The 22,594-nt window shown below is 38.8% G+C and overlaps 1 protein-coding gene across 1 annotated transcript in view; it reads right to left on the reverse strand.

Moving 5' to 3' along the window:
* The window catches only part of LOC127658617 (von Willebrand factor A domain-containing protein 8-like), a 121,109-nt gene that overhangs the window by 55,086 nt on the left and 43,429 nt on the right, over positions 1–22,594 (reverse strand). The window contains 12 exon segments of the mRNA XM_052147990.1: positions 3,291–3,400; positions 4,134–4,259; positions 4,499–4,561; positions 4,688–4,812; positions 11,656–11,797; positions 11,799–11,832; positions 12,367–12,512; positions 12,626–12,727; positions 15,363–15,514; positions 18,967–19,172; positions 20,205–20,324; positions 20,416–20,551. Of these exon segments, the coding sequence (XP_052003950.1) occupies positions 3,291–3,400; positions 4,134–4,259; positions 4,499–4,561; positions 4,688–4,812; positions 11,656–11,797; positions 11,799–11,832; positions 12,367–12,512; positions 12,626–12,727; positions 15,363–15,514; positions 18,967–19,172; positions 20,205–20,324; positions 20,416–20,551 (1,462 nt within the window).

Consider the following 22,594-nt stretch of genomic DNA (forward strand, 5'->3'; position numbering starts at 1 on the left):
GTGTCCACTGCTTGTGCTGTTCCTCACTGATTGTCTCCAGCACTTGGCGTCTTGCTCGGTCAGCTGTTGCGTAAGATGCAGAGAGATGTGTACATTCACCGCCTGACTCTGCAACAAGGCCACGCGTGAAGGCAGCCTGTTGCGTTGGTGACATCTTCAACCTTGTAGCCAGTGACACGACACTTGGTCGGCTAAGGATGTCATGTGGAATGAAGACGTTTGTTCCAGTCTTCTTATGCCTGTGGGATGGTTCGCCCTCAGATGGTTGATAGACTGTGTTAGTATCCTCCTCTGACTCCCCATCACTCTCCGACTCCAAGCTAGACATTGCAGTCATCTCCTCCAGCTCCTTTTCACAGCGGGACTGCCTGGCTGTTGCGGCAGCTTGACGCTCCTCTCGCCGCTTCACCTTGAGCTGCAGCTTTTTGTCCAATACACCAAATGTGGCCACTCTGTCATGGCAAGCATGCAGCGTAAGATCTGACGACCAGTTGGCAGTTTGGCGCCGGTGATGATGCCATCCTCACTGGTGATGCTGGGGCCCAGACCAAAGACCAGGCTGCGACTGCTACTCTGGCAGGGACCAGTTGGTGAAGGCAGCATCTTAGGAGAGCTGGATCCTGGGGTGGGATGTGTTGTGCAGTGCCTGCAAATGAAAAGGATACAAGCTCAAGGAAAGTGTTTAAAATCATATCTTACTATACTTAATATCACTCAATTATGATAAACCATTCTTGCATAAGCCTCAAATTTTAGCTGTACAAAGTCTAACTTCATCATAACTTACCGTTACATCACTACCAGAGTAGCTAGCTGTGCTTGCAAATATACATGTATTTAAAATGTTAATTTACTGTAACAACTACAATGCTACTCTCAATAAACATGAGACATCTATACTCTGAATATGACATTGTCCACTCTATAATATTGTTGATGTTAAGCTTAATAGCTTAGCTAACATAGATAGCTAACTGTGGTTAGAAAACTGTTCCTAGGTAACGTTAGCTAGATGTAATGAGCACCAAATACCTATAAATATGACTTATGATAAATAAGTATACAAAGACACAATTCCAGATATTATAGTAATATGTAATAATACATACCTCAAACAGAAAGATCACCTCAGTTTTCTTGAGCTGTAGTATTGTTTACATCAGATCTCCATGGCGACCATGTGCACAGATGTGAAAAAAACAGATGTGCGGTGGCACCCCTAAATCATCATGTACTGGAAAAATATTTTGCATGTGATGTTTCTACATATAATGGAACACTTTTAGCACCCAGCCATATCAAAATTCAAGAATTGTGTTTTTTGATGCACCCTACTCTACATACTAATATTTCTATTAAAAATAAATACTTATACATCTGTTCTTCTTAACTTTAATACATATTTTTAACTTTAAGACATTTTATGTGTAGTGAGTGTAAATGTTAAAGGAATATTCCGGGTTCAGTACAAGTTAAGTTCAATCGACAACATTTGTGGTATAATGTTGATTACCACAAACATTTATTTTGGCTTGCCCCTCCTTTTCTTTAAAAAAAATAAATTAATTAAATTAAAAAAAAAAAAAGTAAAAATATGGGTTACAGTGAGGCACTTGCAATGGAAGTGAATGGGGTAATCCTTAAACATTAAAATACTCAGTTTCAAAAGTATAGCCACAAGACAAAGGATATGTGTGTTAACATGATTTTAGCACGATAAAATCACTTATTAACCTTTTCTGTGTAAAGTTATAGCCAATTTTACAACTTCACAGCCATGATGATTTAATGTCAACAACCCTAAAACGATCATAAAAATGACAATTTAAACAACTTTACAGCTCAAATAACACACACGTTTTCATGTAAATGCTTTTATAAAATGATACGCTTCACATTTCTACCTTAAAACCCTCCTGTTCACTTTCATTGAAAGTGCCTCACTGTAACCTCCAATTTTGCTTTTTCGAAATACAACAATAAACAAAATAAAATTGCACATTTTTGTTAAGTCCATTCTAGTGATCATCTCTGAATAATTTCAAAGTGGAAATGTTGCTATTTTCAAAACTAATGGCATTCAAAGTTGTGGCTTGTGTTGTCACATATCTCAAGAATGAATGAAGAAACATCCAGAGCATCCTTCGAAAATGACCTCCCATTGAGATGATAATGTGTCCTTCACTACTGAACCCACAAAAGGGTTCAAAACATTTTTTACCATGACTCTACATTTCTGACATCTTTATGCTCCAGCTTAATTGGTTGTTATTCAGACCTTCAAGTGAAACCCAGCCAAGCATGATTTGATTAAGACCTCAACCCTGCTGATGGGAACTTTTAATGTAATGTTTCAGAGCAAACTGAAGCATGTCTGACATCTTAGATGTATGATGTCCACTAAGTACAGACATTAGTCTATCTATATGACACTGACATTCATCTCAATAACTGATACCATGAATAATGAAGCTTCTTTCTGCTCAACAAGCATCATAAACTGATGCGATAGATGGCGAAATGGCCCACGACCTCAATGCTGGAGAGATGACAAAATGTACGTCATCAAGATATAGTGCTGTGAAGATTTATATCTTCCATAAACAATATTCCATGCATGCAAAGGGGCAGTAATTAATATCACCTGCTATTTCAGGCCTTCGAAAACAAACTGGCAGAATTTTCTATCAAATGAGGTGTGGAGGAGTCATTGGCATCATCCATCAGGCACTGAGAGCTTGTGCTCTCCTCTAAATGCAGTACTGTATGAGATATGTAGGGAACCTGCTTTTAAATATGCTAATAAAGTACTAAGGTGTTTTGGGTGGTTGCCAGAATGTCACTACGCGGTTGCTAAGGTGTTCTCAGTGGTTGTTTGCACACTCCTGTGCAGTTGCTAAGGTGTTTCTAGGTGGTTGCTAGGGTGTTGCTAGGTGGTTGCTAGGGTGTTGCTAACTGGCTCATGTTAAAAGTGTCCACCAACACAAGTCTCGATATCCTTTTTCCTAGATGTACTACCAAGTCCTGAACTTGACACAAGTACGATTTCAAAATTCCCTGAGCTTTATGCCAGTCTAGCATGTGTCGAACTGATACGTTTGCCAAAGCAAGACAGATGCTGACTGATAAGTGTGAAGGTCTCTAATGGCCCTGATTAGATAAAAAAGCCCTTCTGATTGTAGTTGTGGCCAAAGAGCAACAAGATCTTTGTAGATCACTGGGTAAGATGCAGGCTATACGGAGATATTTAAGCTATAGGAGCAATTGAAGTGATTATTTGAGTTCTTCACCTGAACTGGTGCCAAAACCAGTGTACACAGCACCTTCACTGATGGTGTGCAGTTGGCACACTCCCGTGTCCTCTGAGCCCATGAGCACTGGCTTTGTCCACAGGAACTTCCTGCACATGATGGTAGCACGTTTAGTAGAAGAGGTCAAAGTAACACTGGTTCAGTCAAATTGATCTTATATAAACTCTAAAAGGAAAACACTCTTCAAATTCTGAGCAATGCGTGGAAACTATTAAAATATATGACACCATCAAAGGCATATATCACCCAAAAATGAACATTCTGCCATCTTTTTCTCACCCTTATGTCTTTTCAAACCCATATGACTTAATTTCTTCCACTGATAATTTTTGAAGAATGTATGGGTCTTTTCCATGCAACTACAATAAATGGGTACTAGAATTTGAACCTGAAGGATGCAAAAGCACTATAAAAGTATCATAAATGTAGTCCATACGACTCATGCATTATATTGCAAGTGTTCTGAAGGCATAAAATAGCTTTAGTTGATAAAGATACTTAAATCTTTATCAAATCAAAAGTATTTTAATACAAATATTATTCATTTAATCAAATCAAAATTGTTGTTGATGATCTGGTTAATCAAAATGGCCTGAATAACTTGCTTACAGTTCTCGAGTTCAACTCATGGTTCTCAGCGGTTCTTATATTTCGGACCATTGCTCAAACAAAGCTGCCATATAGCTTCGGAAGAGATAGCACACTGGTCATTTGGCTCCCTTTTATAATACTTATATGGCCTTTTTAAAGACTGAAAGCTCCAGTCCATAATGGAAGAACTATCCCTTTAAATGTTATGACTTTGTTCAACTTCTTTGGCACCTGTCAGTCTTGCTCTCAATAAGCAACCAGCGGTCTTCAGCCACCAGGAACACAGCTTTGAGGTTGATGGGGAGGCAGATGGTGTGAACTTGACCCACAAGAACATCAACAACATCCAGCTGACTGCTGTCCAAGTAGAGTGCAAATACAGTTAAGACATGCCTAAACTGGACTCTAGGGCTCTGTTCCAGAACCTAGTGAGCCTACGTAGCCCTGCTGCCTACATAGACAGCTGCCTTGGAAGAGCCTTCGTCTTGGGAGCGCAGCTATGATGCCTGATACTGCTTATGTAGATAGCTCACTAGATAGTGGAACTGAGTGTTGGAGTGAAATGCCACACACATATGATAGAAGGAGTAACCTACCAGTTTTCCTTGTAGAAGAGAAGACAGTTCTTGTGGGCAAACTCCTTGCACATTTTGTATCCTGGCAAATGACAACAATGCAAAAGCTGAAGACCGTTTTTAAGATAATGCATGAAATGTTTGTATGATATAACAGGGATACAGTTTGAAATACTGAATAAATTATGCATAGCTAATAACAGATAATACCGTGGACGCTCTTTGTTGCTCCACCAGTTTGAAGTCTTGCGCACTGGTTCCTCCTGTTTGTCCTGAGACAGAACAAGTCTCTTGACAGCTCCAGTAACCAGGTCTAGATGCAGAACTGTGTTACCCTTCAGAACGGAGACAGGGATGTCTTTAACATTTCTGTTAAAGAGGTCAAATCATTTTCTTTTTTTTCATAGGTCCACTTATAATAGCAGTCAATGTTTTATGTGCCAAGAACAGTTAGAATTTAGTAAATAGGCCACTTTTTTCTTTCTTTTTTTTTTTTGTGTGTGAAATAAACAATATAATTACTTTCAAATGCATGTGCTATAAAACCAAATGTGTTTTTATTCTGGTTGCTACAGTAGCTATAAACATGTCAACAGTTTAAGTACCTTTAACTAACTAAGCCTGAAATTAGATCAGCCTGAAATTATCAGACAACTTGTTAAAAATAAACTTTGCAAAAACAATAAACTCGCACGCTCCAAAAATAATTTAAATCCAAAACCAAAAAGTTCTTATGATCTTTATTCAGCATTTTTTGATGCAGCACCATACAAAGTTTGTTTTTGGTGTGCGTGTGTAAACTCTTACAAACATTGTAAAAATAAACTTTAGCCACTCCCAGAAGGATGTGCAGAGTGCAGGTGCTACACATAACCAGAAACAGCACATTTTACATATATTATTCATTCAACCTAGTCTCATAGAATAAACTGAAGTATAATTATATGTCTACTTACTGATTTTTACATGCCTTGTAATATGTTTTGCAGCAGATTCCTGGTGAAGTTAACACTAGAGGAGCTACACAGCTGTGCATTTTATTAAGTTTCACACAAGTCACGAGTAAAACGGCTTATCATGACTTTATAAACACGTATTTTTTGCTCTATTACTCGAATACTGCTTTGTTTGAACATTGAAACACTTTTACTCTAATGCATCATTTAAAAAAACGACACATTTTAATGCTTGTACTACAGATGTACTACCAACATTTACACACTAATTACATTTTGGTTAGCTTCTGCGGTAGCTCATCTGATAGAGTCATGGACTTTGGACTCAGTTCAGTTAGACAACAGTTCGAGTCCAGCCAAGTGTGTAAGATGACACGTGAGACGAAAGTGTCATAGAAGCGACACGAAATGATGTGGTTGCTTCAGAAATTGTGCTTTTCATATTACATTTGCTTTAAGGACACTATCGTTTAGGTTTAGGGAAAGGATGTCTGTTTTGTAACTCTAATTTGCTTTTTAGACTACTGGTTAGGTGTAGATTAAAGTTTAAGATTAGGGAGGTAAATTTTACCCATTAAAACTCACATTAAAAACTCTGTCTGATAACAACACTATTTCACTCGCTTTTGGCGCCTCCCACAGGACATTTCACTGGGAAACTGCAGTGAAACTTTTAATGAAGCACGTAATTTTGCTTTGCAAAAATGTTTCCACAGGCTCGTGGAAAAGGCTATATTCGTTCTTCTGGTGTCCCTGTTTTCTCTATATCATCTCATGACTTCAAGCCTCGGAATATCGATTAGGCTTTGTTGATGTGGTGGTCATGAGATAATATATTCATATGACATCAGTAAGTTTCTAACGTTCGGAACCAGACATTTTTGCAGCTACATTTCAATAAATGCTCTTATTTCATTGGAGCGGAAGTTTTGATTCCTGAAATCTACTAAATGTTTTCATAGTACAATTAATTATTTTATCTCACAAGATCAAGGAAAATTAAATTGCCCATTATATGACACTTTTAATGTTTGTGTTAGGCCTGCAGACCTTTTATCTGTACTGCTCACAAAGAGTGTCCTTTTTGGGGGTTCTTAGCCAGAAAGCTTATTAATGATTAGAAGGCACCTGCCTGTGCACGCAGTAGACAGCAAGGCAGCTGACTAGATTTAGGGACAGATCTATGGTGTGGACACTTGTCTTTCCAAGCCTCGAGTCACAACGAACCTTACTTAATCTACACAATCAAATAAAAGTTGACTTTCATAAGCAAGGTTTGTGAGGAGGTACACGCCCTCACCATTGAATCTGCAGCATAATGACTTTCTTATGCCCTGACTTGTATACACTGCACGCTGTCTGTGTTATTAATAGACAACTTGCATCACTTCTGGACAGATGGTGGGTTTGACTGAGATGGGTCGTTAAAGTGACTGGCTGCACTGTTCCATTCAGTCTTTATATTCTGAAAACTGGGATAGCCACGACCCCTGGACAACCTCTTGTGATGTCTGGAATTGTGTATTTTATGATTTTTTTAAGCATGTTCTCCATGCCACATTTATTTCACTGCTCTCACAGAGATATTTTAAGGTTTCCTCCATGCTTAAATCTAATACGCAACAGCTGCTTTTTGTAAATGTGAATGTCCTACCTATTTGTTTCTTTGGTTTGGTATCTTATTAGCAAAGATATTAGAAGGATTTAGGAATACCTGCAAATACTGTATGACCTTAAAGGGGAACGTATCATGGAAAACAGTATTTTCCATGTAGACATACTTAAACACTCACAAAGCAAAGCTCTCTCCCCAGATTATCCAGACCAGAAAATTAAACTGCAAAAATGGGCACATAAAATATGACCACATATTTTTTAATTTTAAAGCCTAGTCAGCCTTCAGCTACTTGCTCCGCCTAGATAACTACACTGTTATGCAATAGTTTGCCAATCATGATAGAGATAATTTGCATACAAAAGTCTTTGTTTGGGTAGATTACTTCTGCAATCCTGGCACTAATTCCCTGAGAAACAACTGTAACTGTAATTTGATTACACTGTATATTGTATATTTATTCTACATAATTACAAGTAATTGGTTTTGTAATCAGATAGAGTAATCCAGATTACATGTAGTCCATTACTAACCAAAACTGAAGGTACAGTATCAAAAACAACTGTAGTGAATAATTTCTGAGCCTCTAACGTCAGCTAATGGAATTGCAAAAATAATGATTGTTTCAAACAGTTTTCCCAAACATTCTCCTTCTCTGTCATTGGTCAAGCAAACAGATTTTCCAGTCCAAAATTGTCACTATTTGTTCAGCCAATGTTGCTGTCTCAGGATGGTTGGAAACCTACAAATGGCTTACTTATAATTTCCTCTGCAAATTAAAGGTGCACAGAGCCGTCTTGGACATACATTGACACCTAGTGGTGTGGATGCAGCATCATTCAAAAGCAATAGTTTTAAATTACAGATGCCATTGTAGAAATTCACTATTCACAATCAGTCATGGTTTATTTAATCCAAGAGTGAAAGTGTCCAATAACGAGTTGGTTGTTGAGATTAAGCATGTAGTATTCAGCTGGTCATGTGATTCTAAAATGGCAGCCCCCATGAGGATACCCACTCCATGTAGAATAACACAGCCCTTATCCACCTTTTTCTGAAAGCGGAAGTGTTCCACGATTCGCCTGTTTTCAATTTCTGGTCTCCAGTCAAGTCAAGTCAATTTTATTTGTATAGCGCCTTTCACAACACACATCGTTTCAAAGCAGCTTTACAGAATATCAGCATTAACAGACGATAAAACTGGAATGTCTATAAAGTCGATGAATCATCATTGTGCAATTTAGATAAAATATGATTCTTAATCGTGTTTAAAAATAATTAAATAATAATTGTATTAATAACCCCAGTGAGCAAGCTGTAGGCAACTGTGGTAAGGAACAAAAAACTCCATAAGATGTTGATTAATGGAGAAAAATAACCTTGGGAGAAACCAGACTCACTGTGGGGGCCAGTTCCCCTCTGGCTAACATTATGAATGTAATGTAAATATTACTTGTGTATAGTTAAAATCATGGTTTAAAATGATTAAACTAAGTAAGGGTTAAGGGTCAGTGTTTAAACATCGATTGTGTTTGAACTGTAAGATTAATGACCAAAGTCTTTGAAGTCCATCTTGATTAATTGCAGAAGTTCACATAGATGCAATTGTCCTTGTTAATTGGCTGATGAAGGCTTTTGTTGGCAATAGTTAGTCTATGCATTCCATTTCAAGATTGTAGTCCATCAATAGACCGAGGTGATGCAGGTTGGAGTTGGCATCAGTTCATCCTCTGAAGTCCGTCATAATAGACTGAAGTGATATATGGCTGGCACGGGCTGCAGTGTTTTCGCTCATATCTGCATATATTCTTAGTGGGTAATGTGTTGTTTAAAGTATTACATTGGTAAACATTTTCAAAAACATGTGGCTTTAGAGTCGAAATGACAGTTGAATTTTTTTGACAGCGCCTCGCCAGAGTACGGAGCGATGGTCCGCGGTTAGTTATGTTGATATCATTAACTATTTTGAGTTGTCATGCCAACAACTGCACAAGTTGAGACTGAAATAAATTTTTACTCCAAAGTAGTAAAATACGGTGTACACGGTGCGATTTTCGGTTACCGTGCGAGCTACCGACCGTTTTTTTCCAGTCGGGAGAGATCGTGTAGAAATTGTTGGTGCTCGTGGGATCGCGGCTTGCATCGTGTGAGAGGAATTACGAGCGGAGCCGAGCAGCTTACGAGCAGCTCACGACTTCCCGACATTCTTTTTAATCTTGTACATTTTGTGCGCTTTATTATCATGCAGTAACTGGCAGCAACACACTGACATTCTGACACAACCTCCCTTCAAAATCTGAAATGTCAAATGTTAGACAGCATTTGTAATAATAATAATTTTTTTTATCTTTCTTTTAATCGGCAGTTGAGTTTTCAGCTAATGCATCCCGTCTCCTTTTTATATTTCTTAATCACAAGCTTTCCGATCTATGTCGCTGGTGGGAGTTCCTAGTGCTTCCACCACTCTAATGCCATATTAGAGTTTGAAATGTTGTTTACGGATGATACTGCCAAAAAAAAAAAAAGATATCATACTAATTTGACATGGAATCCTTTCTTTTGCCTCTAAAAATGAACATTCTGCAGAGGTGAGTTTTTTTTTTATGCCCTGCAGCAGTGTTTATTGCATCATATCATTAAACAAGATTACATTTATATCAATATATGAATCAAACTAATTCAGAATGCCAACACCATTTTCCAAGCATCAATTTATTAGGCCCTAACTATCAATGTGGTTAAAGACAAATGATATAGAACAGTGAAATTGTTCACAGAAACTTTGAACTTCTCTGTCTTGCCTGCATGCGAGTTGACTCCAGTATGTCACACTCACCCCGCCTAGAGACGGATAACGTAAGCTCCTCTGTTTTCACTCTCATTGGTAGTCACTCACGAATGCTGCTCGTCATTTACATAAAGTTGAAATTTTCTCAGCTTGTCTTGTCGCTTCCCCAGGCAATCTCTGTCGCCAATGGTCACAAAGTCGCCGGAAGTCACTGTGCTCTCATTGAAAATGAACGGAGGGTGTCGCTGTCTCTTGCGATGTCGCTGTCGGTGTGAACGGTGCTTTGTAATGATAGACGAAAATGTAATGTGTTTGCTCCAAAATTCGGCAAGTCATTAAGTCGTGTCATGTATGATTGCACCAGTACGATATTCAGATAAACTGACTCGTAACACATGTAGGGGCTCACGACCTCCCGAGTGTCAGAACTTGCACCATGTATGCCCAGCCAAATGGTTGTTGTTCTCCATCTGAATCACTCTTTCGGTAGTTTTTACATTGTGTCTCAAGACCTGAAACACAAAACAGGCAATTCGAATCATCATGGCACCACCCAGTGGTTGCTTAGGAAAATTATGGATAAGGTTACTGATATGACTAGAGTCCTCATCTCATTTGAGTGGTCATGATTTCATACTCATGTTTCAAAATTACTATTCATTTCTTTAGGAGTAAAACGTTTTTAATGGTGAAAAATTTACTGAATGCACCTTTAAGATAAATAGGATTTTGTTTTTGCATTTAAACATTACGCATATGCTACCACCCCAGGAGTTGCGATTTAAAATCCAGGGTGTGCTGAGTGACTCCGGCCAGGTCTCTTAAGAAACCAAATTGGCCCAGTTGCTACGGAGGGTAGTCACATGGGGTAACCTCCTCGTGGTCGCGATTAGTGGTTCTCACTCTCAATGGGGCGCGTGGTAAGTTGTGCGTTGATCGCGGAGAGTAGCATGAGTCTCCACATGCTGTGAGTCTCTGTGGTGTCATGCACAACGAGCCACGTTATAAGATGCGTGGATTGACTTTCTCAGAAGCGGAGGCAACTGAGACTTGTCCTCCGCCACCTGGAATGAGGTGAGTAACCGTGCCACCATATGGACCTAGTGGGTATCGGGCATTCCAAACTGGGAGAAAAGGGGATAAAAATAAGTAAATAAAAATAATGTTTTCCACATAACTTTGAAAGGTAAAGTAGCAAAAACAGCCCTATTACGTTTACTAATCAGAGAGAAGGTGTACAACTAAATTAGATCTGTTTTTGGTGCAAGAAACCATGAAAACAAATTATAAGCAGACTTTGGGGGGGCACAATGTGGCCCATTAAGTTTCAACCGGGGATAAACAAAGCCTCTAAAATAGTGACAAAATAATGTCCATCAAAGTACAGTGGAAAACAATGAAAGCTTCAGTCTACCTTCAGGGGCTCTAAACATTTTTTTTTAAAATTATGGTATAAGTGCACAAACATCACATCTAATCATTTCCAGAGACTACGGTAAATCTATTAGCTCACTACTCCAACTCAAATTTGTTTTGATCCCTGCCCATTTACTGTTTCCATCCACTATTATTAGACATTGTTTTTCACTCTTGGGTTTAATGGAAATGATGCATCTATTGATGATCTTCTGTTTCCATGCTCAGATAATAACAGCATGTGTCTCAGATGAACATTAGGGCAGGAATGATCTGTAAATGGAACGTTAATGGCAGAAAAAGGACAGCAGTGCTTTTATGTGTAGTGCCAGCGTAGAGGGGTGGGTTACAGGTCACACACACACACACACACACACACACACACACACACACACACACACACCTGTTCTTCGTGCAGCACCACCTGGTCCTGCAGCAGGATGCCCAGTGCTGCCACAGAGACGAAGGGCTGCCACACTCCACTGATGGTACGAGTGAAGATGTCATAGAGCTCAATGCACTGTACTGAGTCTCTCTCCTTCATAGCATATGGCATTACATGTGGCAACATAAATTGAACCTATGGGACAAAAACAATTTACCTTCTGTTTGAGCATTCACGATGAATGTAACATGATTTTATAGATGCATCTTAAAGGACTAATTCACACCAAAGTTACAATTCTGTCATGAATTACTCTTGTGTCATTCCAAACAGGCATGCTCTTATTTAAAATTTGAAGTTGTTACGCTCTGATAACATTCAGCATATCTCTGAAATTTCTTTTGGATTCAGATTTGAAAATAGCACCATTAGGCATAGTGCCAGCTTTCACGTCCCTTTTCCTTGACACCAAAACGCCATTGGTTCTCGTATGTGTTGTTACTGCATGTGCATGGTCAGTTTGAACAGGCGGAATGGAGAATGAGAGTTTTGACCTCCAGTGGAAGGAAGATCTGGTCACTATGAACTTCCATTGTATGGAACAGAACTGTGTAAAGATGATCATTTCCACGAAAAAACTAAAACGTAACAACATTGAGGTTGAGTAAATGATGACAGAATTTAGATTTTTGGGTGAACGATGTCTTTGAAGCACTAGTCCTGGCCTACCGTTAGCAGAGATGACATCACAAACGATGTCAACCTCGTTCATGGGGATCTGCCAGTGAGCTTGTTCCTCAGTGAAGCTCATAAATCTGGACTTGTGTCTCTTAGAGGGATAACTCTGAACTCACAGAAACACTGGGCCCTGAGCAGCACCACACAAATCACAGTACTATTACAGTATAGTATGCTAATAAAGACTTTGAAATATTGTGTAATTGGAGCAGAGGTTGCTTGCATGGGGAATGAGAGGTTTATGATACATTCATTACTATGCGATGGGATTGGACAAAGCAGTTTACGGTGTGCGTTTCCACCCTGATTGATGGTCCAGTACCCTGCCATCTTACAGTCTGGCAATGGCAACCTGGGAAGAGGGTGTTGGGTATTTGTCTTTATTCCAGTGAAAATGTGTTTTTATTATTCAAAACCTCTCATTTGCCTGCAAGTATTCATCTACAACAGGTGGAAAATTACTTATAGCCTACAATTTTAGATCTAAAGAAAATTATATATGTAGGCTAAACAAAATAATAATGATAATTGAAATGTAAATCAATTTTAGGTTCAAGGTATTTTTGTTTTATTTTACTATTAGTGAGTTGCATTGACAATGCATGTTAAGGGTGAACAGCTCTGTGGAAATAAAACGAACTAAACTTCAAACACCTCCTGAGATGGTCTGAGGTCATTTGCAGCATTCTCATAGACAACATTATTCTTGTAAATAGTTTTCAGATGGCTGGAAAAGAAAAGAAAAGAAAAGAGAGAACTCTTCCATAAGACATGCTAGCGCTGCACGCCTCTGAACAACAGCGAATCAGACACGTGCATCAACGGCTTTTCTTTCATCTGTTCTTAAATATATAATAAAGTGTGTTTCTTCAAGCATTTCTTGTCATGTGTCACTCTGAGACGTCTTACAGTTAGCCCACCACAGTGGCTGAGAGTTTAACTAAATTGCCTGCCATGCGCATAATACAGGCTACCCGCATTTGACCATGTGCTGCTATTTAATATATTTGGCGACTTCCCAACTCTGTTTTTTTTTTAATTTCCCGATGTTGTCGATCATCATCTGTCAATGAATGTCACAATTGGAATCTGGATCTTTTTCAGATATCGTCGATATCCGATAACATCCGATAATATCGCCCAGCCCTCGTCCGGACGCTCAAACTAACAGAGCAATGCCCCTCTTTCTAGATAACAGCTCGGCACACTCTGGGCAAGTGCATCCTTAGATGCTTTTTAAAAAGTATTTAAGGGGTTCCCATGTATACTGAACACTTGTTGGATACTTCTTTATTGGGCCAGCTTATCCTTTAAAAAACTAAAATTCAGCCAAATGTGTCCAATCTTTTGTCTGTTAGGGTAGTTGCCCGAGCTGCTGTCCATGTGGTAGAGCTGGAATTTATTGCCATTTATAAAAGTTATAGTTACTCATCGGAATATTGCTCACTCACTATTCCATCGGGAACTATTACACAACTACTGCAATTCATACAGTTAGATGACATATCCAGAAAAACACTTCCATCATTTTTAGCAATTAAACACTTCTATTAACAGATCATATATTTATTTATAATAGTTTGCAACTTTTCTGTTTCCTTCTTTTCAAAATCATCTTTTAGAGAATCTGTTAAAGATCAAAGGCAAATACTTGTTTCTTCAGTACATTTAAAATGTAATAAACTGTCTAAATGTCAGAAAACGTTCATTTATAAACAGGTGAAATAAGACAAATGTGAGATGGAAGAAACAAATATTTTCCTTTATTGAAAGTGAATCAATTACAATACTGAGCAAATGAAATTATTTTCATTAAAAGAGAGATAATACGTCATCATTAAACATTATTGATGCCTAGCACTTCATAATCGTGAAAAAAAATCTTAAAAATTAATTAGGCCACATCTTTTACAATGACAAAGGAACAGAACCTGATAATGAATTGTTCATGTTTTAGTACAGTACAGTGGGGACCAAACGTTTGAGACCACAAGTGAAAATGCTTCTATTTCAGTTTTCTAATTTCATACAACATTTTTCCTTACATATCATTTTCAGCGTAATGATTTGAGTGAAAAGTTTACTTGAAAAAATTAACCTTTCAGAATTAGCTTGTTTATGGTGTGTACCCTTTTTGCTTTAATGACCGCACGCATCCATGTTATTCAGCATAATTTGAGATTGTCCCAAAGAGCATCAGAAATCTGACCTTTTGTACAAAGCAGTTGATACATTTTTCAAAATCTTATTTATTTTCAGGTTTAAATGTGATTTTTAATATGGTCTCAGACCTTTGGACCCCAATGTATGTTTAGGTTTTGTCTAGTACATCTTCTATTAAATTAGCAGCTTATGAATTAAATGCATTTGTTAAAGGTAAAGTGTGTAATTTCTGATCCACTACCGGCATCAAACAAAACAGCGATCTAATTGTTTGAGTGGTCCAATTTGGACAAAACTCAGGCAAGTGATCGGCAAAGCACAGAAAAGCAGGAAAATGTACAGAGCAAAGACAGGGACAGTGAACAACGCATTTTTTATTTCTCTTGATGAATTAACATAAACCTGTGTTACTTGAATGAAGTCCCCAATGAAATATGAACACCCCTTCCTCCCTACTAACGGATTTACACAAGTCATGCGGGTCTCATTTTTAGGTCGAAAAAAAGGGAATTCTGGATTAATCCGTAAGAATCACATCCCTGAAAACAACATTGACTAAACCAATGCTGTGAGTTTGAGATGGGGCTACAATGCAGAGAGGGGGAGTGTTTGAAAATTGCTTGTAACATTCATTTGTGTGCCGCTAATAGCCCAGAAATTAAACACTTCAAAAAATGTTCAAGTGTGCGCTTTTGAGGACCATAGAGATTATCCTCTCTAGAGGTATTCTTATATGTGACAGTTAGAGAACTTTCACAAGGTTTGTCTACGCTGTATTGGAGCATCCATGGACAGTAAAGGTAGATGAGGAGCTGAGCTCTTACTCCTTGACCAGGTGCACATTGGTGGGTTTGGCTCCAATCGGAATACCGTGCTTGTGCAGAGCGGCGATCAGAACCTCTTGCATATCCCTGTTATAGGAGTCAAAGTCAAACACATTCCTCACCACGTTGGCCAGCCCCTCGTCTGGAAATTTCTGGAATAAAGAAGAGAGGAAGGGAAGACAAAAAGCATTTATTCATAATAAGATGTAACCTACATTTAATGATCATTCCAAATTATGAAAATTACTAAATGAAATGGTCGATTTGAATTGGAATTGAAAAAGCATTTGCAACTCTAGGTACGTTATGAGGTCAAAAACAGTGTGTTAGAGTTGTGGGAAGGGTTTGCTGCCTTTGTTGGCTTTAAAGATATTAATGTCTCTTACTCTAAGATGCAATTTCGTTACTAAGGGACTGACACAAGTTTGATTGATGTCTCATGATTCTGCAGGTCATATGCCAACCTTCATCAGTCCTGACCCAGAAAATAACCTGTTACCCACAAACACAAGCCTGAGGACAGTCAACAAATCCAGCTTTCGCTGAAAGACACAGTGTAACCGGTCCCACTTGACCCACTCCGAGAGGGATTTGATCCGGCGTCATCCGGTATGGGAGGTGGGCACGCAAACGAGGAGGCTAAAGGCTACAGCCTCTGCGTCAGTTGCAATGCGCCTCTTGAGGCCAGGGAGTGAGGTTTACACAAACCGCACAGCTATAACTTAACAGCTGGTTTTCGTTATACCCCCTAAACCTAACTTCCATCCGGGTCACGGCACCACAGCAACCAGTCCAATTCGACCCGCTCTGAGCGTGATTCGAACCGCCGTCAGCCAGCATGGGAGGCGCACATGCTAATGAGGAGGCTAAAAGTCACTAATGCGCCTCTTGAGACCAGGGAAGTGACTTTTACACATACCATATAGCTATCACGTACCAACTGGCTCTCATGTCACCCATGACAAGAAAATCCATATGGTTTCATGTGGCCCAGCTGACCAGTACAATGCACCTCACTGATTGTGATTTCCTGTGAGTGAGGAGCGGTTACATGTGTTGATTAAGATGCTTTTGGCCCAGTGGTGGACAATCCATTCAAACAAGTATTTTCACCATCCTCTTCATGTGTGCTATAAGGGGCAGGTAGGAGGCATGTCAGGCCTGATTGGTGGGGACCTATTAATGACCAATTGCTGTTATTGATCAGGGGTGTCTGTGTAACCCAGACGGAAATGAGTTAACACCAGAATGGGTGAAGAAGCTGTGGCATATCAATTAATGCACATGCTACAGGAAAATTGAGCATTGATGTTCATAAAGGTGATGCGGATTCAATATCCAAACCTGTCAAAGTGTCATGCCCATCTACAGGACACATACTGCAAGGCCTAAGATATTATATTTTAAACCAAGTGGATTTTAAATGTAACAAAAAAAATAATAATTATAATTGAGTTGCATAATTATTGTAGGGAAATACAATTGTTTGTTTAAAACACTATGGTAGAAATCACCCATTAACATATACATTTAGTCAGTCCATTCGAGTCACATCTAATAAACCTATAATTGCTATCTATAGGTCATGGCTTATTTTCAATAATTATTATTATGTTAATATTTGTATTTATGTAATTGTATTAAATGATGTACTGGTATCTAATTATATTGACATTTTTCCTCCTGTTACAATGGAGTGATTTTTAAGTCACTGTAAATGGCATGGTGGAAGAAGTTAATGCCATTTTGTTATTTTGATAATATTTTTGGCTAAATTTTTTTAATGTTTCAATAAATCAATTGTTCAAAATCTACCAGTAGAAGTGAAGTGCATGCCAATACAATCACTATTAAAACAACTTATGAATGTGCTGTCTTAGTTTATAATCGCTGGAGCTTGACAGGGAATGGACTTCATAATAGGACGCAGATGCTGCAATAACCGGAGAAAACCTCAGAATTAAATTGCACTTGACCCAGTCCATTAGTGTGTTGCTCGAGCGATTTTGCCAAACCCACTTGCACCTAGACTTAGCACATGCTTGCACGAAAATAACAAAACTTCATGGCCATGCCCGTTGACTTTGCGCTTATGACTTACGGCATAGTGCTGCGCTTAGTGCTAGGGCTCTTAAAATAGGGTTCCAAGGCTCTAAGCTGCTCTGCTCTTTTGCTTAACATTCTTTGTAAACAGAGCTGGAGTTTCCATTTATTCTGGACACTTGTTGGCAGCTTTTCATTCACCAAAAAAGTTACCTTTTAGCTTTCAGCATATGCCTTTATATCAAAAGGTCTTTATTATTGAGAAACATTCATTCAAGAGTGTCCGAAATGTTGACTGGCAGTGTAGCCCTCTGATTGCTGCTTGCTTCCCTTGATGCTAGGGGGGCAGACTAGTCTGACAACTGATTCCTCATCCATCGTGACAGATAAATTCCATCCATATATCTGCATCTCTCTCACTCCTGAGAGCTATATGAGAAGCAGAGTTAAGAGGAGTTGACTGGTAAGTTGTGTGTTTGTGTGTGTGAGCACAGTTAAACCCCAGAGACAGGTGGCCCAGAATGTGTCAGATCAGTCTGTGAGTGGGCTGAGTGAAGAGACACAGTATCTCTCTCTCTGTCTCTCTCTCTCTCTCTCTCTCTCTCAAGGCACCTTTCCACTCAGAGATAGGGTCACTCGCCCTCATCTATTAAACATAACTCAGTTCATCACCGAAGACATACACACATAAAGTCTGAATTCTTAAAATGGGGAACACCCATTTTACCAGTGTGTAGCTAGACGTTTGCCTTGCTGCATAAAGTCTGGTCCACATTGCAGCTTATTCTGGCCAAGATCCACTAACTTAAGAGAGGAAGAGACTATTAGATTGACATGTAAAACAATAAACTACAGTTTGTTTTCTTTTTACATGAAGTTTAGGGACAGGTTTATCTGATAAGGATGAAACCACAATAATACTACCCTACAAAGTCAAAATGCAAAACCAAAGTGAAAAACGAAAACAAGTGTGGATTTTGTAGCTACTTAAATTTTTATACATCGTTATTTTTCTGAATCTGAGCATAATTGAGTCAAACCTAACTAGTTCACTACAATTTAAGCTCAATCGACAGTATTTGTGACAATGTTGATTACCACCAAAATTAAACTAAAATCATGTTTACATTCTGTGGCTTTACTTTTGAAGCGGTGAATATTTTAACGTTTATGGATTGGCCCCATTCACCGCCATTGCAGTGCCTCGCTGTAAACCAGATTTTTGCTTTTTTAAATAAAAGGAGAGAAAAATCCAAATTAAACTTTGTTGTAATCATCATTATGCCACAAAATCCTGTTGACTGAGCTTAACTTAGTATATTGAACCCAGAATATTCCTTTAATATCTAGTTTACTTGCTACAGTGTCTCAAATTAAAACAAAACATATCTTTTAAAATGTAATACCAATAAACTTGCAAACTTTGTCAAATCCAGTGATTATTTCTTCCCCAAAAGAGCTCACAATATGCTTTCCGGTTTTACGTGCAGTATGGATCAGCTAGTCGGTAAACGTACTGTGGGTGGTCCATGGGTGTGCTGTCTGAGCGTGAGACAAGTACCTGCAGGTGTTTGATAATGTTGACCACCTCCCGTGTAGAGTATGGGTATGTAATGGTTCCTTGGTCCGCCATGGCCCGGAGCTCTCCGAACGCAGCCACAAGTTTCTGGAGAACAGCATCGGGAACGTCTGGCCCATATTGCTTCAGCATGGCAAACTCCTGCTGAGGCTTGGGATTGTCCACTGCATGGCAGCTAAATATGTCCCCTAACAGAGTGAATCACAAGTGTTAGAAATGTATCTAAAATGAGCATAACTTTTGTAATAATTGTTTTAATTATATTAATTACATGATACGATGATTAAGTCATCAAATATATTTTAACAAAATCTCAGATCTATATTTGCTGAAAAAACTAAAACAAATATAGATAATTTAAAGACATTATTATGGCATGTGAGCAATCTATTTTGCAATTGAGCTTGTCAATCTGTCTGAGGCAGCTTTTTTTCAGCTTTTTACAGTGTCTAACTTCATGAGAGCTACATTTTGTTTCGGGTAGCTCAGCGAATATTGACACTGACTTCCACCCCTGGAGTCGCGAGTTTGAATCCAGGGTATGCTGAGTGACTCCAGCCAGGTCTCCTAAGCAAACAAATTGGCCTGGTTGCTAGGGAGGGTAGAGTCACATGGGGTAACCTCCTCGTGATCGCTATTAGTGGTTTTCGCCCTCAATGGGGCATGTGGTAAGTTGTGCGTGGATCGCGGAGAGTAGCATGAGCCTCCACATGCTGGGAGTCTCTGCGGTGCCATGCACAGTGAGCCACGTGATAAGATGCATGGATTGATGTTCTCAGAAGCGGAGGCAACTGAGACTTGTCCTCCGCTACCCGGATTGAGGTAACCGTGCCACCACGAGGACCTACTAAGTAGAGGGAATTTAGCATTCCAAATTGGGGAGAAAAGGGGCTAAAAAAAAAACTTCAACATTCACTTACCTTCTGTTGCACTTTTGAATGCAAGAGCATCTGTATAAATGGACCCGTAGTCATTTTGTACTGCCTGCTCTCAGCTATTGTGGTTTAGCGAGTCAGGGGGCATGATTAAACGCATTCAGTTATTTTTAATATGTTATTTTTTATTGGTCTAAAAAAGCATGTTAAATTAACAGCCCCAGTAAAAAAGACATTGCTCAAGGACAGTGTTTTGAGGACAGTGCACTCTGGGTAATATCTTGTGCTGTGTGTATAGCTGTAATGTTTGCATTTGATTCTTCCATTCATCTATAGAAGTCTTACCAAGTGCTCCAAAGAAGTCATTTCCCAAAAAAGGAAAACCAGGTCGGTTAGCTAAAATAATCATGCGAAAGTCTGGATGCATTGGAATGGAATTAGGCCTTCCAGCTGCTTCCAATAGATCTGTGGAAAATATCAACAATCCTTGTGTTATTAAGACAGTCAGTGATGGTTCTATGATAAGGAATAAGTGGGGTCCCCTCTGCATGTTCACCTGACACTATTCTCCTTCCATCAGCCAGGATCATCTCTCCACTCTCCACCAAGGTCTTCAGAATACAAGTCACATTTGTGGGAGCTTTGTCAGCTTCGTCTATAACAAGGATGTGTCCAATCTTCACAGCTTTAACCTTCAAATCAATACAAACATAAATACAGATGACACCAGGGTGATAGCTTCACTTTTGTAGCATTTGATTTTTTGCCCTCAAGTTCAGTCGAAATGTTAGTCAAGCTTGCTTCAAAACAGATTTATTTACCATGTCCTCTCTGAACCTTAGAATTTAACAGGCTGTGGCTGTAAATGTAGGACTTCTATATGGAAATGACCTCTGTTTTGATTGGCTATTTGCACATGAGATCTGTCAGGGCTGTTCATCAGGGTGCTGAATATATAAATGTGCTCATGGTTGTGACATCATAACAATGACCTATCTTGGCGGCTTGGTTTCCAAAGTTTCCTGTAGCACTTGGCTGGCAAAGTTTTTACAGTTATACTTTGTCCTTGTTATGTCTTGTTGGTGTGACGTGACAAAGCAGCAAGTGTTAAAAGCTATCTCTTCCATGTTGATTTTCAGCTTTAGTCCTAACCAATCATGGCAGCAATAAGCAACTCATCATTTCATCGATCAATTGGTTTCTATATCTGCGACGCCACACTGGTTAGCCCCACCCACACTGAAATCTCACTGGATCATAGTACCCCTCCTCATTTATAATTAAACATATTAAACATAAAACACAGATGAGGAGACATTGTAGAAGTTGAGAAACATCTGATATTATATAATAAATAGAGGTCGACCAATAGTGGATTTTGCAGACAGATTTGTTGTGGGAAAGGCCGATATCTAATTAATCGGTTGATGGTTTTTATAATCGATTAATAGAACGTAAAAAATTTAAATACATCTTAGTCTTTCCTTACTATGACGGGCACAGATTGAATAAAATCCTGTATGCAGTTTATTGTTCAACTAAATCCCAATAATAACCAGAAAAAAAAGATTTTGTACATCACACAGGACTTTTAACTATAAACTAGCCCGAAAAACAAACCGGGGACTCTTATTTTGAAATTATGAAGACTTGGCCTCGTTCCAATGCTCTATTTTAAATACTAACCAAATTAAAGTTTTTATAGCCTATATATATTTACCAGATAAAGGGTTTTGTACATACATATTTCACTGGATGAGGTTTAATGAGGAAGTTTATTATTATTCACAAGATATGACGTTGGAGACATGATGTATGTGCTGATGGGGCACATTTCCATATAGCTGCATTTTTCTTTGCATGCCCTCACTTTAATTTAGAACACTTGATTATCTAATCAACATAACAAAATATGCATTGAAGTGAGAATAAAATATGGATTCATACTGTCAATAATGAAAGATTCACAAGGTGTCATTGTTTTATTTCACCTCTAGAGACCACTGTTGGATTGCAGAACCAAGATCTTTTACCTATCGCTTGCCACAGAGGATTACAATAAAATATCAAAAACTATCGGCATAGATTTTTGCCAATATCCGATCCAAAAAGCAACTATCGGCACCGATTAATCGGTAAAACCGATATATCTGATAAATACCACCACTTCCAGTGACAACAGTGCAGTGTACAAGAGAGAACTCAGCCTCACCGTTCTGATCGCTAGTGATTTTATTGCATCGTACAGCAGTTTTATGCACATTGTGGACAGATATATTGCTTGTTGCTGGAAACTTATTATGTTGTGCCCTGTTAGGACACAGTGTTTTTCTGGACGTTGCTCTGGATCATCTTCATTACAAAAAAGCAAAGATGAGTGTGACAGTTAATGGAGAGGATTAAAACCCAATATATTAGAGGATTATAGTCGTGTTCAACTTGTTTTCATCCCTTTTGACATGTATGTGACATTAGCGTCTGTTATTTACACGCCAGAGCTGAAAGATGTTTGTTTTCTTGTTGCTTTCATCCGTTGCGCCGGCATAATGCAAGACCATTTTGAAGCATTGATATCAGATAAGGCATCAGAAGGGGCTTCAAAGCCTCAAGACTATTTATACCATAAGAGCTGCCGCTGGGTGCTAATTGAGGGGCCAAACTCCGTGTCACAACCTGCTTTTCATCTCCCTCTACCTTGTATTGAGCAGGAACATCGTTAAAAGCATTTTGTAGAG

The sequence above is a fragment of the Xyrauchen texanus genome, chromosome 18 (assembly GCF_025860055.1).
Source record: "Xyrauchen texanus isolate HMW12.3.18 chromosome 18, RBS_HiC_50CHRs, whole genome shotgun sequence".
Taxonomy (NCBI): Eukaryota; Metazoa; Chordata; class Actinopteri; order Cypriniformes; family Catostomidae; genus Xyrauchen; species Xyrauchen texanus.